Below are 16648 nucleotides of genomic sequence, written 5' to 3'. Positions count from 1 at the left end.
AAATACAAAAAATTAGCCGGGCGCGGTGGCGGGCGCCTGTAGTCCCAGCTACTCAGGAGGCTGAGGCAGGAGAATGGCGGGAACCCGGGAGGCGGAGCTTGCAGTGAGCCGAGATCGCTCCACTGCACTCCAGCCTGGGCAACAGCGTGAGACTCCGTCTCAAAAAGAAAAAAAAAAAAAAAAAAAAAAAAAGACAAGGTCAGGCCAGGCGCGGTGGCTCACACCTGTAATCCCAGCACTTTGGGAGGCCGAGGCGCGTGGGTCATCTGAAGTCAGGAGTTTGAGACCAGCCTGACCAATATGGTGAAACCCCATCTCTACTAAAAATACAAAAATTAGCCAGGAGTGGTGGCGGGCGCCTGTGGTCTCAGCTACTCGGGAGGCTGAAGCAGGAGAATCGCTTGAACACGGGAGGCGGAGGTTATAGTGAGCCGAGATCATGACACTGCACTCCAGCCTGGATGACAGAGCGAGACTCTGTCTCAAAAAAACAAACAACAACAACAACAAAGACAAGGTCTCACTCTGTTTTGCAGGCTGGGGTGCAGTGGCGAGAACATGGCTCACTATAGCCTTGACCTCCTGGGCTCAAGGGGATCCTCCCACCTCAGCCTCCCGAGTGAGTAGCTAGGACCACAGGCACGTGCCACCACACCTGGCTAATGAAAACTAGTTTTTTTTTTCCTTTTTTTTTTTTGAGAGAGGAGCTGTCACCATGTTGCCCAAGGCTGGTCTTGAACTAGGCTCAAGCAATCCTCCCACTTCGGCCTTCCAAAGTGTTGGGGATTACAGACATGAGCCACTGTGGCAGGCAGGCCTTGAAATGCTTAATAAGTTTTTTTTTTTTTTTTTTTTTTTGAGACGGAGTCTCGCTCCGTTGCCCAGGCTGGAGTGCAGTGGCGCAATCTCGGCTCACTGCAAGCTCCGCCTCCCGGGTTCACGCCATTCTCCTGCCTCAGCCTCCCGAGTAGCTGGGACTACAGGCGCCCACAACCGCGCCCGGCTAATTTTTTGTATTTTTAGTAGAGACGGGGTTTCACCGTGGTCTCGATCTCCTGACCTTGTGATCCGCCCGCCTCGGCCTCCCAAAGTGCTGGGATTACAGGCGTGAGCCACCCCGCCCGGCCAAGTTTTTTTTTTTTTAAGACAGAGTCTCGCTCTGTTGCCCAGGCTGGAGTGCAATGGCGCAATCTCGGCTCACTGTAACCTCTGCCTACCCGGTTCAAGCGATTCTCCTGCCTTAGTCTCCCAAGTAGCTGGGACTACAGGCATGCACCACCAAACCCAGTTAAGTTTTTGTATTTAGTAGAGATGGGGTTTCACCATGTTGGTCTGGCTGGTCTTGAACTCCTGATCTCAGGTGATCCACTTGCGTGGGCCTCCCAAAGTGCTGGGAATACAGGCCTGAGCCACTGTGCCTGGCACCTGTAACACTTTTCCCTTGAAAACTGCCTTCCCTACATTCCCTTTCCTCACCAACTAACAGAGGAAGAGGCTGGGTTCTTAGGATTAGTGCTAGGCTGGGCCAAGAGCACTCAGAGTACAGGCTGGTTCCGGATCCAGAACGGGTGCTCTGGGATTGTGGGCTGGATCTGAATGAATGGTGGTTAGACAAGAAACGGAGGCCCAGCATGGACATGGGGGTGGTCTGCCCCAGAGCCCCCAGGTTCACCACAGCCGAGCCCCTGGGGACTCAGGGAGATCCCACTGCACTCTAGTAATCCTGCAATGTCACGGTGAGTGCTATCTACAGTGTGCTGGGGCTGACTGCGCTGGGTGACCCAGACAAATGGGTCCCTGCGCTCGTGGAGACCAGGACCAAGAGAAAGCCGTGTGACCAGAGTCAGATTAGGTGATTCTGGTCACCCCACTGGTATGGACATCACAAGGCTCTTCTGGGGACTGAGGGAGGGGGTTCAAGGGTACTGAACCTACAGCTGGCCCTCAGTGCAATTTCTGGCCCTTCGGGTTTGAAGCCTCGGACCAGGCTGAGACAAGACCCAGATGCCCATCTTGGCTCCTCTGCTGCTGACCACCTGTGTTCTTGGGCAATCACTGTCCCCTTCTGGCCTCCATTTCTCTTGTTGTGGGATCAGATGATATAAAAGGGCTTGGTCAGCTGTAACAGAGGCAGAGGCCTGGAGGCAATGAGCACAGCAATTTCAGGATTCTTCAAGGCTTTCTTTCCTACCAGCCTCCCAGTCACGCCTCTCACCTGCCCAGAGTTCAGCCCTAATTAGTGTTGAGCATCTCAGTGGGAACTCCTGGTCCAGGCAGGAGTGCCCTGGGGCCTCAAAGCCTAGTCCAAGGGTAAACGGAGGAAGGACTATCCTCATCCCTGCCACCAAAGGGTGAGGCAGGAATACAGGGCGCCTAGGGCCCCCGCTGCACACCGAAGATGGTTGGAGCCTGGGGGGAAGGTGTAGTAAAGAGAGAGGAGGCCACTCTAGTCAGCAGATGTGAGGGAAATGCCCACTGCGGGTCACACGTCTTGGACGTGTCGGAAGCCTCTACTCTTGGCGCAAGCCCCCCAACACTGTCGGGGCTTGGAAGGAGTTCTCCAAATTCCCTTATTCCAGGAAAAAATATTCCAGAATCCCCTGTCTGTTCCCAGTCCAAACTTGGGATACCAAGGCTCCTGGGGTCCAACCCCAGCCTCTCGCTCCCCCTTTTCTGCGCCCTTCCCCTTCCCGTCCCCACCCCATACCACCCTCTTCCGAACGGACCTCCCGCGGTGCCCCCTGCGGGACTGAACCTCAGTGCCGCCCCCTCCCGGGCAGCCCCACGACCCGCCCTCTCGGGCCCCGGTGGGGGGCACGACCCCGGGCTCCCGGGACCCTCTCCTCGCGGGACCAGACCTCGCCCTCCGCCGGGCCAGGGGGAGGCGGGGAGGGGCCGCAGGCAGCGCCGCTCCCGCCCCGCGGCCGCTCCCGCCCCGCTTCTTCCCTCCCCGCCGGCCTGCGCCCCGCCCGCCGCCCGGCCGGCCCCTCCCGCGCCGCTCCCGCCGCCCGCTCTCGGCGCCCGCTCGGCCTCCGCCGCCCAAACTTTTCTCCAGGCGCGCATCCCCGGCGGCCGCCCCCGCCATGGGCGCCGCGCCGCAGGGGGCCTGACCCGCCGCCCGCTCCGCCCCCGCCTGCCATGGCGGCCCGCGCGCCCCCCGCCGCACCTGCGGCCGAGGAGCCGGGGAACCCGGGCGGCCCCCCGCGCAGGAAGAAGTCCCGCTCCGGCGCGTCCGGCCTCCGCCGCGCCTTCAGCTGGCTGCGGGGCAAGCGGCGCAAGAAGAAGGCGGCGGGGGCCGAGGGCGCCGAACCGGCCGCCCCCCGGGCCAAGAAGGCGGAGGACAAGGCCAAGAGGGCCAAGGGCAAAGGCCGAGGTAAGGCGGTCGGCACCTGGGCTGAGCGCGGGGGGGCGCCGAGGGTGCGGCCGCGGGGGCTCTGCCGGGGGTCCGCGCGCGGCGTGTTGGAGGGGGGTGACCCCCAGGAACTGGTGCTGGGGAGCTAAGAGGCCAGGGCTGAGTCCGAGCACCTCCACCCTGCGCTGCCTTCCGCACTTTCCAGACCCAGTCTTGCCTTGCTCTGAGGGGAAGGGACCCCCGGCCGGGCCAGGGATCCCCTGGCAGAGCAGGAAGTGCTGGCAGCCCGACTCCAGGGCGGTGAGGCGATTCCCCCTCCCCCAGGCTCACCCAGGTTCTGCCCTCTGCTGAGTCAGGGGGTCAGAGACTCAACGCTGGCCTGTGGCCAATGGGAGAGACAGGTGGCCTTGGGTCTCTGGTGGGGACCCTCTGGGTCTGGAAGGTCAACCGCACTCACAAAGAGTTTCAGCTCCAGCTGGATCTGGATTTCCAGCCCCACAAAGGACCCCGCATGGAGCGCAGTGTGCCCTGCCTTAGCTTCTTAACAGTGCTGGCTTTTCCCACCTAGGCCAGTTTCCTCACGCTCACCTGGGCCAGGCCACAAACATCAACTCCTGGGGTAGTGAGCTCTCAAGGTGAACCAACCCGCCCCTCACCATCACTCCTTCTTCCAGCCCTGGAGAAACATGCCAGTGTCAGAAGTGTGCTTACAGATGGGGGAAACTGAGGCCCAAGCTCAATGGAGAGGCTGTACCTGGGCTGGGGTGGGTACTTAAAATTCAACAGCTAGTTCTCAGTCTTTCTGAATTTGAGCCCCTGGGCTCCTCCTCTGGCCTTAATGGGCAGCCTGAAAGGCGGGGAAGCCAACCTGGCCCATCCCTGCTGGGGTCACTTTCCGCTCCTTTCTTGGGCCTTCCCTCATTTCCCTGTTTCTATCTTCCTTTTGGTGGGGAGGGCTTGAGTCTTTGCAAGCGGGTGGAGCTCCCTTGGGGTTTGCCGTCCTGGGAAGTCCACCTTTCCTAGACTGCTGCTGCAGTGCTGGAGGTGAGGAAATGGCCGGGTGTGCGGGCCCATCCCATTCTGCCTGTGTTTATCCTCCCAGTGTCCTTTAACCACCTCTTCTGGGAGAGTTAGAAGGAACACTTTAGGGGTCAGGAAGAGGGTGGAAAGCCTCTTGTGTGATTGTATCCGGCCTGATCTTCCTTTTGGATAAGGGCCCCGCTTCCCTGCGGCACAGCCACAAATAGAAGTGAGGGTGCTGAGGCTGGGGTGACTGGGCCAAACCCTGAGGGAGGATTGGATTTGGGTGAGAGATGTTTCCAAAGGCTCTGCAGTCCCAACAGGACATGGAGTCTGTCCCAGGGCTGCCCCACTGGGATTCAGTCTGAAGTCATCCCCATCTCATTCAAGAGGGCATTGCAGCAGGATGGATTGTGGTCAGACTGTCAGAATTGGCAGGCAGAAGCCTAGTGGACTAGCAGTGTATACTCCAGGGCAGTGGACCTTTTTCCTCTGGGAGACCAGCCTGGGAGGCAGGGGGCTGGAAAAGCTGAGCCTGTAGGTCACTGCTCCAACAACCTGGGTTTGGGGTCATTGGGTCAGTGGCCAGACCTCCCTCTCGCCTTGTGTTTAGTATCAGGTAGCTCTGGGCTTTCTGGGCAGCATGTTGGCCTGATTTGAGCCCACGTGCATGGGCAACACCTCCTTGCCCCTGGCTGTTGTTTCCCCAGGTCTGGAGGTGGCCCCGGGTATGACTGGAGGAAGTCCTGTTCCCTTTTACTCCAGCCTCCTATTATTGCAATTGTTTCCTTGTCACCTGCCTGGCCCAACTTCTTTTCTGTTTATTAAGAGAAATAAATCTGATCCCTCTAATCTCCACTGGCAACGCTGGCCAGGAAGGGGAAGCCTGCAGAAGGCTTAACTCTTTCACGGAAAATGTTCAGAATGGAGATTGGGAGAGGTGGGGAGGAGGGATACACAGGAGATTCCTAGGAGGTCAGGGATTTTGCTGGGGAAGGCATTATTTCCTCCATTCTAATCTCTGGCTCAAAGACCTACAAGAGGCAGGTCTTGATTCCTCTAATCTGACTCTCCTACTATAAGATGGAAAAACTGAGCTTGTCATGGAGTTTTACCAGTCTTCCATGATTCCCTTGCTGACCTCACTACCCTGCACAGACTTAGAAGAAGAGAGGAAGTCTGACATTTATTGATTAGTCTGAATATGTCAAGATCTCACTTGCCGATGAAAAAATTGAGGCTCAGGGACAGTGAGTGACTGATTTGACCAAACTGGGATTTAAACTCAAATCATCTGCCTCAAAAATGGGGACTGTTTTCATGACTCTCCCAAGGACATAGAACAGCAGGTAAGACTGGAAGATCTTCTCCTTCAACTCACTTTACAGATGGGAAATGGCCCAGAGAGAAGTGAGGGAACTTGATAGAGTGGGGAGAGTATCAGAGTCAGGCCGATGAGAGTTTAAATCCTGGCTCAGCTACTATCAAGCCCCATGATGTAGGATGAGCAACTTCTCTGTGGGCTCCCTGACTCCACCACTGTCTTGTGGGGAAGAAAGGGGGAATCCTCTGGCTGGGCATTGCCTTGATGGGGCTGTGACCTTTCTGTCTCACCCAGATTCTCACAAGAGAGCATATTAAAATTATATTAAAGCCTGGGTGTGGTGGCTCACGCCTCTAATCCTAGTATTTTGGGAGACCAAGGCGGGCAGATTGCCTGAGCTCAGGAGTTTGAGACCAGCCTGGGCAACACGGTGAAACCCCATCTGTACTAAAATACAAAAAATTAGCCGGGCGTGGCAGCGTGCACCTGTACTCCCAGCTACCCGGAAGGCTGAGGCAGAAGAATTGCTTGAACCTGGGAGGCGGAGGTTGCAGTGAGCCAAGATTGCACCACTGCACTCCAGCCTGGGCAACAGAGCGAGACTCCAAAAAAAAAGAAAGAAAATTATGTTAAAGAGAAGTCACCATAGAAATGCAAGGGGTTGCTATGACTATGTTATAAGTTTAGTCACCTGAGCTCTAAGGACCCAGTCTGGAAGGAATGGGCTCTGGGCCTAAGAACAACTTTGCTTGGCTGGGCGCAGTGGCTCTCGCCTGTAATCTCAGCAGTTTGGGAGTTCAAGGTGGGTGGATCACGAGGTCGGGAGCTCGAGACCAGCCTGACCAACATGGTGAAACCTTGTCTTTTTTTTTTTTTTTTTTTTTTGAGACGGAGTCTTGCTCTGTCACCCAGGCTGGAGTGCAGTGGCCGGATCTCAGCTCACTGCAAGCTCCGCCTCCCGGGTTTACGCCATTCTCCTGCCTCAGCCTCCCGAGTAGCTGGGACTACAGGCGCCCGCCACCTCGCCCGGCTATTTTTTTGTATTTTTTAGTAGAGACGGGGTTTCACCGTGTTAGCCGGGATCGTCTCTCGATCTCCTGACCTCGTGATCCGCCCATCTCGGCCTCCCAAAGTGCTGGGATTACAGACTTGAGCCACCGCGCTCAGCCGAAACCTTGTCTTTACTAAAAATACAAAAATTAGCCAGGCGTAGTGGCGTGTGCCTGTAATCTCAGCTACTCAGGAGGCTGAGGCAGGAGAATCGCCTGAACCCGGGAGGCGGAGGTTGCAGTGAGGTGAGATTGCACCACTGCACTCCGGCCAGGCAACAGAGTGAGACTAGGTCTCAAAAAAAAAAAAAAAAAAAAAAGGACAACTCTGCTGCCCTGGTCTGCCCCTCTCAAGCTACAAGATGCTGGCAGGTTATTCTCCCCTCCAAGCCTCAGTTTCCTTATCTGTAAAATAGGGATAATAAATCTTGGCTTTATAGGGGCCTTTCCAGGATCAAATAACCTAACAGACATGCAACTGCGTTGTGAACTGTGGAGCATGGTGCAGCTGGCAGCAGGTTTCTGCCGTTGTTATGCTGCTGAGGACTTGGGCATTAGTTAAGTTCACCGTGATCCATGTTTGGAAAACAGCCCGTGATGATGATGATGATTGAGGGGGATTCATAGAGGGTAGAGTCTCACCCTTGTCCCACGGGAGGACTCAGACATAAGAAAAAGTTCAAAAAAAAAAACAAAAACAAACAGGAATCCATATCTTCCAGAAATATCACCTGGACTCTAGACAAGTGTGTGGGTAGGAAGTGTTTCTGGGACAGATGCCAGGACTGGAGCCCAGCAGATAATCAGGGGAGGCTTTCTGGAGGAGGCAAGCAGCCTATGGAAGGAGGGCAGGGTCCTGGCTAATCTGAATGGGAAGAGAAGTAACAGGAAGGCTGCTATGTGCTATATATACCCTAGACAGGCATTTTCATCAAAGTCTTCCTATGTCCTTACAGCAACCTGGGAGGTGGACAGTTATTACCATTTGTAGGTGAGAAAAAAGGGGTGAGAATAAGTAGCCCAAGGTCACTCAGCTTCATTTATTTGAAGAAGACATATTCTTTTTTTTTTTTTTTTTTTTTTTTTGAGACGGAGTCTTGCTCTGTCACCCGGGCTGGAGTGCAGTGGCCGGATCTCAGCTCACTGCAAGCTCCGCCTCCCGGGTTCACGCCATTCTCCTGCCTCAGCCTCCCGAGTAGCTGGGACTACAGGCGCCCGCCACCTCGCCCGGCTAGCTTTTTGTATTTTTTAGTAGAGACGGGGTTTCACCGTGTTAGCCAGGATGGTCTCGATCTCCTGACCTTGTGATCCGCCCGTCTCAGCCTCCCAAAGTGCTAGGATTACAGGCTTGAGCCACCGCGCCCGGCCGAAGACATATTCTTTACTCTGTAGTGTCAGGCACTGTTCAAGGTGATGCGAATGCCGGAGGACCAGACGGGCAAGGTCCCCATCTATGTGGAAGTGAGGTTCACAGTGTTACAATGACGGAGCCACTCAGTCTGCCTCCAGAGGCCACGCTCTACAAAGAAAATTATACGATGATGGCTGTGTTTCTGACTCTGGAGGGGGGGTGACCTCTCTAGAGTCTTAGACAAAACCAGTTTTGGGGAAAGGGGTATATAGTCCTCTTGAGGGTTTCTCTTGTGCAGTGGGCAGCGGCTGAGGGGTGGGAGTGGGCATGGCTCTGATACTGAGAATTTGAGAGCCACCCTGCCAGACCTAGCTGACTTAGCCCTATGTTAACTCCAGTCAGTTCACTGTGGCCTCTCCAAGTTCCCTCTGGCCACTCAGGGAGGACGGTCCTTTCATGGCGTGGAGTTGTGGAGAGAACCCTCAGTTTGAGTTCTGCTCTGTTGTATGACCTTGGGTAAGTCCTGCCCCTCTTTGGACCAGACATGCCCTGTCTTAACAAAGATAGTTTTTTGTTTATTTGTTTGTTCATTTGTTTTTGTGAGACGGAGTCTCGCTCTGTTGCCCAGGCTGGAGTGCAGTGGCAAGATCGCGGCTCATTGCAACCTCTGCCTCCCAGGTTCAAGTGATTCTTCTGCTTCAGCCTGGGACCACAGGCGCGTGCCACCATGCCTGGCTAATTTTTGTATTTTTAGTAGAGACAGGGTTTCACCATATTGGCCAGGCTGGTCTCGAACTCCTGACCTTGTGATCCGCCCGCCTTGGCCTCCCAAAGTGCTGGGATTGCAGGCGTGAGCTACCGCATCTGGCTGACAAAGTTGGGGTTTAATGGCCTCTGAGACTCTTGCTAGTTCTAGGATTCTGTGGGTTTGAGAATGGGCTGAGGGAGTAAGCCTGTAGGGGCTGGGGGCTAGGCATGGGGATGGGAGCTGTGTCCCTGTGTCCAGGAAAGGAGAGCTGACCTCCAGCCAGCCAGATAAGACACTGAGACCCAGTGGCCTGGATGTAATAGGAAGGTGGGTAAGGTGGCCGGTGCAATGGCTCACACCTGTAATCCCAGCACTTTGGGAGGCTGAGGCGGGTGGATCACTTGAGGTCAGGAGTTCAAAAACAGCCTAGCCAACATGGGGAAACCCCGTCTCTACTAAAAATACAAAAATTATGGCCGGGCACAGTGGCTCACACCTGTAATCCCAGTGCTTTGGGGGGCCGAGGCGGGCAGGGATCACCTAATGTCAGGAGTTCGAGACTAGCCTGGCCAACATGGCAAAACCCCATCTGTACTAAAAATGCAAAAATTAGCTGGGTATAGTGACACGCACCTGTATTCCCAGCTACTCGGGAGGCTGAGGCAGGAGAATAGCTTGAACCCAGGAGGCGGAGGTTGCAGTGAGCTGTGATCATGCCATTGCACTTCAGCCTGGGCAACAAGAGCAAAAAGCTCCATCTCAAAACAAAAAACAAAAATTAGCTGGGCGTAGTGGCAGGCGCCTTTGGGAGGCTGAGACAGGAGAATCACTTGAACCCAAGAGGCAGAGGCTCCAGTGAGCTGAGATCACGCCACTGTACTCCAGCCTGGGCAACAGGAGTTCAACTGGGTGACAGTTTCATTCAAAACTCAAAAAGAAGGTGGGTAAGAAGAGTCCATTATGAACAATGTCATTTCTGTCTGCTGAGGAAGGGGCCTAGATAGTTCCAAAGCAAAGTGAGAGTCAGGTCTCTGGGGTCGTGGGCACCTTGCCCTTCTGAGGTCAGGCTGGTGTCTGTTTGCCCGTCAGTCAACACTCCATGTGTTTTCCCCTTCTGTGTCAGTGCCCGTGCTGCTTCTCCTGCCTGGGATATGCTCCCCTTCACTTTGCTATCCAGTGAACTCCTATTCAGCCCTCAGGGCCTGGTGTCAGTGTCATCTCTGCAATACTCCCAGGGGAAGTTATTGTCCCCAGACCCTAGAGCAAGGTGCTTAGGAGAGTTGGGGTTGGGCAATATATGCTTTTCCAGCCACTTTCTTCTTGGGTAAAGGGCACCTCAGTGTCCTTACCTGGGGCCTGGACCAATGTAATAGGGGCTGAGTTCCCTCTGCTATGGGATACCTCCAATAGGGGAGTGGTTTCCCCAGAGGAGTTTGGGGTTTCTCAAGAATGTGACATTTTGGCTTCCCAGAAATGTGAAAAATAAAGAGTGTGACAGGGTGGCTGCTGTGTCTCCCTCGGACCCCTGTGAGAGGATAGACATTGTTTTCTTAGAGTCCAGACGGGAGAGGGAGCCTCACTCACTTATTTCACAAATATTTCCTAAGTGTTATATACCAGGCACTGCCCTAGGGATGAATAAGAGACAAAGTCCTGGGCCTCATGAACCTCACAACGAGTGTGTGTGTAGGGGGAAAAATATGCCGAACAAGTAATTAAGGGTTAAAAAGTGTGATAAGAGGAAGCACAGCAATCTCTAAGGGAGGTCAATGATGGCTTCCCCAGGGAGGTGGCACTTGAGCTAAAATGGAAGGATGAAAGGAAGGTGGGATTGAAGGGTTTGTGGCACTGGCGTCAGGCAAGGCACATGCTAGGGGCTTGGGACCAGCTGGCTATCTGGGGTTCCATGGGATCCAGGGATTGCTGTACCTCACTATTTTGAATACCCAAAGGGCAAAGACTGGGTTGACAGACACCCTGGCCAGCACAAGGCCTGGCTAAGTGGCCTTGGGTGATAGGTAATGCTCCAGTATGGGCCCCCAGAGATGGGCATCTCTGGATCCTAGACTCTCAGAGCTCATGGCCCGAGATGTCATAGGGAGCCCTCATGGTACATACAGATGGGGCAGCTGAGGCCCAGAGGAGGAAGTGACTTGCTCAAGTTCACATGGCCATCTAGTGTCAGAGGCAGAAGAAAAGCCCACACTGTCAGGCCTTCAGCTTCCTCACTCCTTTGTTCAGACTTCAAATGGAAAATCCCGTCCCAGAGAGGTGCCTCTGCCAGGGGTGGGAAGAGCTGAGAAGGAAGCAAGGCCAAGGGAGTCTCCCCTGCCCTCCCCTCAACATCTTCAGGGGCTCCTTCCAGCTGTCTCACCCTCACCCTTCTCTTGGAAATTCCCCTTGGGCCTGAAAGGGGCTCTCAGTCAGTGTGCTCTCTCCACACTGTACCCTCCCTGCAGTCCCTGAAGCATGGCTCCTAGCCAGGGTTGAACTGTGGTGGCCAAGCCCTGTGACCCCAGAAATCTGCATTCTCTTGTCAGCAGAGGGCAGAGTGAGAGCCTCCCCTCAGCACCTGCTCCTTGGAAATCTCTCTCTCTCCAGACCCTCAAAGCTGTTTCAGCTGCTCATGGCCTGTCACATGTTAAAGAAAACGAATAAGAGGGAGCATTGTATGTTATTTGGGCCACAGTGAACATGGCGGGGTTAGAGGAACAGGGACACACACCTTCCTTGTGCAGACCCCAAGGCCACCTCCAGCCCGTTGGCAGACTTGGGGAAGTCAGCCAAGTTCCTGCAGCTTCCTCGGGCAGGAGGAGTGAAATCTCTGTCCGCCTCCCCCATCGTTAGTTATACCCCACTGTACTCTATGCCCTTGTATTCTACTGTCCTGAGGGGCTGATTCATTAAAGGACTGTCAGCCCACTCACAGGGTGCCCAACTCTGTGCTTGGCATGGAAGGGGCGATAGAGACAGCTCAGCCCACAAAGGATTTAAACCCTGAATCTTGCAGCAAAGTGCGTGATTCCCAGGAGGCTCCTGGTGGGGAGAATACTAAGTGAGGCCTCCTGTCTGCTTAGGACACCCCGTCCTCCAAGTCTAGCCAAGTGAGGTCTTCCCCAGCATTTTCTTTTTTATTTTTTGAGACGGAGTTTCGCTCTTGTTTCCCAGGCTGGAGTGCAGTGGTGCAATCTCTGCTCACTGCAACCTCCACCTCCTGGGTTCAAGCGATTCTCCTGCCTGAGCCTCCCGAGTAGCTGGGATTACGGGCACCTGCCACCATGCCCAGCTAATTTTTGTATTTTTTTCTTTTTTTTTTTTTTTTGAGACAGAGTCTCGCTCTGTCGCCCAGGCTGGAGTGCAGTGGTGCGATCTCGGCTTACTGCAAGCTCTGTCTCCCGGGTGCATGCCATTCTCCTGCCTCAGCCTCCCGAGTAGCTTGGACCACAGGTGCCTGCCACCACGGCCGGCTAATTTTTTGTGTTTTTAGTAGAGACCCGGGGTGTCACTGTGTTAGTCAAGATGATCTCGATCTCCTGACCTCGTGATCTGCCCACCTCGGCCTCCCAAAGTGCTGGGATTACAGGCGTGAGCCACCGCGCCCGGCTTAATTTTTGTATTTTTAGTAGAGATGGGGTTTCACCATGTTGGCCAGGCTGGTCTTAAACTGCTGACCTTGTGATCTGCCCGTCTCAGCCTTCCAAAGTGCTGGGATTATAGGCATGAGCCACTGCGCCCGGCCCCTTTTATTTATTTATTTTTTTGAGACACTCTCGCTGTGTCACCCATCCTGGAGTGCAGTAGTGTGATATCGGCTCACTGCAACTTGCGACTCCCAGGTTCAAGCAATTCTCCTGCATCAGCCTCCCAAGTAGCCAGGACAACAGGCACCGCCACCATGCCCGGCTAATTTTGTATTTTTAGTAGAGATGGGGTTTCACCATGTTGGTCAGGCTGATCTTGAACTCCCGACCTCAGGTGATCCGCCCGCCTCTGCCTCCCAAAGTGCTGGGATTACAGGTGTGAGCCACTGTGCCCAGCCTTCCCCACCATTTTCTAAGAGGGTCACGAGGCATTCCAGCTCATTCTTGTGGTTCCTGGAGTTCTGGTCCATATGTCTTCCATACCACCTACTTCTTCCCACCAGTCCTAGCCTAGCCTCTCCTGTGTTCTTGGCAGTGGGCAGTACTCCTCCCACAGGATCCTGGAGCTAGCACTGACTGCAGTGAAAGTACTTATGCGCTATCATCACTACCTCCGTCAGTATGCAAGCGTCACCGTTGCTACTACAGCTAATCTACAAGCCCCACCATCTCCACCTCCACCAGTTTCTATTAAACACATAGGTGCACCTACTATGTGCTGAGCCTGGGGTTACTAAGAGGAGTCAGACAATCCCTGCTCTTGAGGAAACTGTTCTGGTTGGAAAGGCAGATACTGAAACTCTTGTCTGAAGGCAAGTGCCGGATGGTGAACATGGGGTGCAGGGGAGCCCTAGGGTGTGATCAGTACTGTATCAGAAGGCAGCACTAATGTCTGTGGGGCCTTCAGTAAGGAAGCACTGAGCTGGGGGAAGAAGGGGTACAAGGAAGACTTCATGGAGGAGCAGCATGTAGAGCAGGGCATTGAGAAGGAAAAGGCACCTTTCAGGAAGAGGGGATGGCAGATGTGAAGGCCTGGAGTTGTGTGCTGGAGGGTGACAAGCAGTTTTGTGTGGTGGTAGCTCTGAGAAGGAGGAGATTCTCATCTCAGAGATGAGGTCCGAGATGAGGCTGAACTGGTAGTGGGGGCAGCTCCTCCCAGGCTTCCTGTGAAGGCCAAGGTACCTGCCACACTTCAGACATCCTTTGAGCCTCTTCACATACCTGTCCTCACTTAATTCATGCCAAGAAATTTAGACTTTACCCTGGGGTATTCCCTCTGTGCCCCCGTACTAACCGTCCTTTTTATGGGCTCCAGTTTCCCTATCTATATAAATTCAGGGAATTGGCTAGCAGATAGCTTTGACACTAGAACCGTTTTCTCTGTGCAGAGTACACACAGCTTGGTACACATTGTATGCTCAATGAATATTTTCTATGGGTGAATAACTTGCCAGCCTTTCAAGGACTGCACTGTTATCAACCTGAGACTCTAGCAAGAAAAGGGCCTCAGAGAGAGTTGGGTTTAGCTTTGACTCTCCCATTTTGCAGGGAGGGAAGAGGGTGTGCTGGAGCCATAAGAGGCAGCACAGTGTAGTGGAGGGGCTTGTTCCAGTGGCAGGAAGGATAAGCCATGTGGGGCCTACAATGGAGGGCTCTAGACTTCCAGCCCAGTGCTCTCTCTGCTGTACCATGCTGCCTCTAGTTGGAGAGACAGGGCAGAAGTTATGGTAAAGAAGAGTCATAGCCCAGGCAGTGGGGCCCTGGGCAGGTCCCTCAGCACAAGGACACCTGTGATGAGGACACAGAGGTGGGGCCCCGGGCCTGGGCTCCAGGCCCCAGATGAAAGAAGGCTTTTCATCTCTCTGTTTTTAATTTTTCACTCTGTCGCCCAGGCTGGAGTGCAGTGGCGCAATCTTGGCTCACCGAAACCTCTGCCTCCCAGGTTCAAGCAATCCTTCCACCTCAGCCTCCCAAGTAGCTGGGATTACAAGCATGAGCCACCATGCCTGGCTAATTTTTTGTGTTTTTAGCAGAGATGAAGTTTCACCATGTTGGCCAGGCTAGTCTCAAACTCCTGACCTGAAGTGATCTGCCTGCCTTGGCCTCCCAAAGTGCTGGGATTACAGGTGTGAGCCACAACACCTGGCCTTTTTAAAGAAAAACACCCCCCCCACACACACACACATATTTTGAGACAGAGTCTTGCTCTATCTCCCAGGCTGGAGTGCAGTGGTGTGATCTTGGCTCACTGCAACCTCCACCTCCTGGGTTGAAGCGATTCTCCTGCCTCAGCCTTCTGAGTAGGTGGGATTACAGGTGTGCGCCACCATGCCTGGCTAATTTTTGTATTTTTAGTAGAGATGGGGTTTCACCGTGTTGGCCAGGCTGGTTAAAAAAATATTTAACAGGCCGGGTGGGGTGCTCACACCTGTAATCCCAGCACTTTGGGAGGCCGAAGCAGGCGGATCACCTGAGGTCAGGAGTTCGAGACCAGCCTGACCAACATGGTGAAACCCCATCTCTACTAAAATTACAAAAATTAGCTGGGCGTGGTGGCGCGCGCCTGTAGTCCCAGCTACTTGGGAGGCTGAGGCAGGAGAATCGCTTGAACCCGGCAGGCGGAGGTTGCAGTGAGCCGAGATCGTGCCACTGCATTCCAGCCTGGGCGAGAGTGAGACTTGGTCTAAAAAAAAAAAAGACCTACCTTACACAGTTGTCTTGTGGATAAAATGAAGTAATGCACGAAAGCGGTTAGCACAGAGCCTGGCACATAGTAAACACTAAGTAAAAGGGTGCTACTATTTTGAACACTGTAACTACAGAAATACAGTCAGCTTGATACATTTGTACACACAGGCACGTGACACTCATGGGGAGGTGGCTCGTGGATTCTAACTGCAGCAGGGCTCCGGATCGGCGTTCTCCCAGCTCCATTGCTCTCCTCAGAGCGGTAGCCTTTGGGCTGAGAGAGCGGGCAACCCACCTGCCCCACCTGGACTGGCCCGGCTTTCCCTTGTGCGCCCTAGGCTGGGCAGCTCAGCAGGTCTCCCAGGTCCCGGGAGGGCGGAGCCAACGGGATGCGCGCCAGGCCCCGCCCCTCCTCCGGTCCCGCCCCCTGTCTGGCCATTGGCCGCAGAGCTCGGGGGCGTGGTCGCGCTGGGGCTGGGGGCGCCCGCGGTGCCCGCCCGCGAGTCTCGCTGCCTCCCTCCCGGGGCTGCGGGCCCGGCGGCCGGGCTGGCTGGGCCGCGCTTGGGTTCCCGCGCCGGCTCCCGCGCCCGCCATGGGCAACTCACACCACAAGAGGAAGGCCCCCAGCGGTCCCCGGGTCCGCAGCTTCTGGCGGTTCGGGCGGTCGGCGAAGAGGCCGGCAGGTAGGGGCCGGGGTGGGGGCGGGGCAGGCAGGGAGAAGGGTCCCTGCTGCGGCCGTCGCCACCGCCGCTGCCCTCTCCCGGGGCCTAGAGTGAGTGTGGGGGGTTCGGGAATCCCCGCGCAGACCCCACCCCTCACAGGCACACGGAGACACACGTACACGGTAATACCCACCGGCGGGCACACGTACATGTTCGCAGTTTACACAGTCACACGCACAACACCCACTCAGATGTACGGACACGCAGACACAGGATCACATACACCATCACACCCACACCCTCGTACCATCGCAGTAGGACGCACAGAGCCTGAGACACAGGTACATGTATACCTATACATGCGGTTTACACAGCCACACGAGCTACACCCACGCGCAGATCCAGACACATAGGCACAGTCGTTCACACACATCGGTCATGTGGGTACAGTTGCCCAGCGTCTTAGGCACACAGATGTACACACAGATTCGTAACTGCACAACCAACCGGACTCGCACTCAGGCTCACAGCAGACCCTAAGGCACTCGAACACACACGCTTATTCCCCAGATCTTAGCCCCCAACAGGCTGAAGGCTGAAAGTTTGTAGGAGGGAGGGGAGACAAAGGTGGAAGGGAGAAGCTGGAAACCCGGGGCTGGAGGCTCGGGACCGCCTCCATCTGGCGCGATCGGGAGTCGGACTGGTTTTCTTGGCTCCCTCCCTGCCCCCACCCGCGCCACCGCGATTTCTCCCCGCCTCCCCCGCCCCTCGTCCCCGCGGTCCCCGAGGTCGCCGCCGCATCTCCCCCTTTCA

At 55.1% G+C, this 16648-nt stretch overlaps 1 protein-coding gene across 2 annotated transcripts in view; it reads left to right on the top strand.

Annotated features, from left to right (window-relative positions):
- Positions 1–2960: 2960 nt before the first annotated feature.
- The window catches only part of NHSL3 (NHS like 3), a 36152-nt gene continuing 22464 nt past the window's right edge, over positions 2961–16648 (top strand). The window contains exon 1 of one of the 2 annotated variants that reach the window (XM_028836394.2): positions 2961–3373. In XM_028836394.2, coding sequence (XP_028692227.1) covers positions 3139–3373 — 235 coding nt within the window. In that variant the 5' untranslated portion in view covers positions 2961–3138. Of the gene's footprint in view, positions 3374–15674; positions 15857–16648 lie in introns of those variants that run through there. The other variant, XM_077964370.1, reaches the window with a different exon arrangement.

The sequence above is a fragment of the Macaca mulatta genome, chromosome 1 (genome assembly GCF_049350105.2).
Source record: "Macaca mulatta isolate MMU2019108-1 chromosome 1, T2T-MMU8v2.0, whole genome shotgun sequence".
Classification (NCBI taxonomy): domain Eukaryota; kingdom Metazoa; phylum Chordata; class Mammalia; order Primates; family Cercopithecidae; genus Macaca; species Macaca mulatta.
The sequence above is the reverse complement of the archived record's forward strand: the minus strand, read 5'-3'. Positions and strand labels throughout refer to the sequence as shown.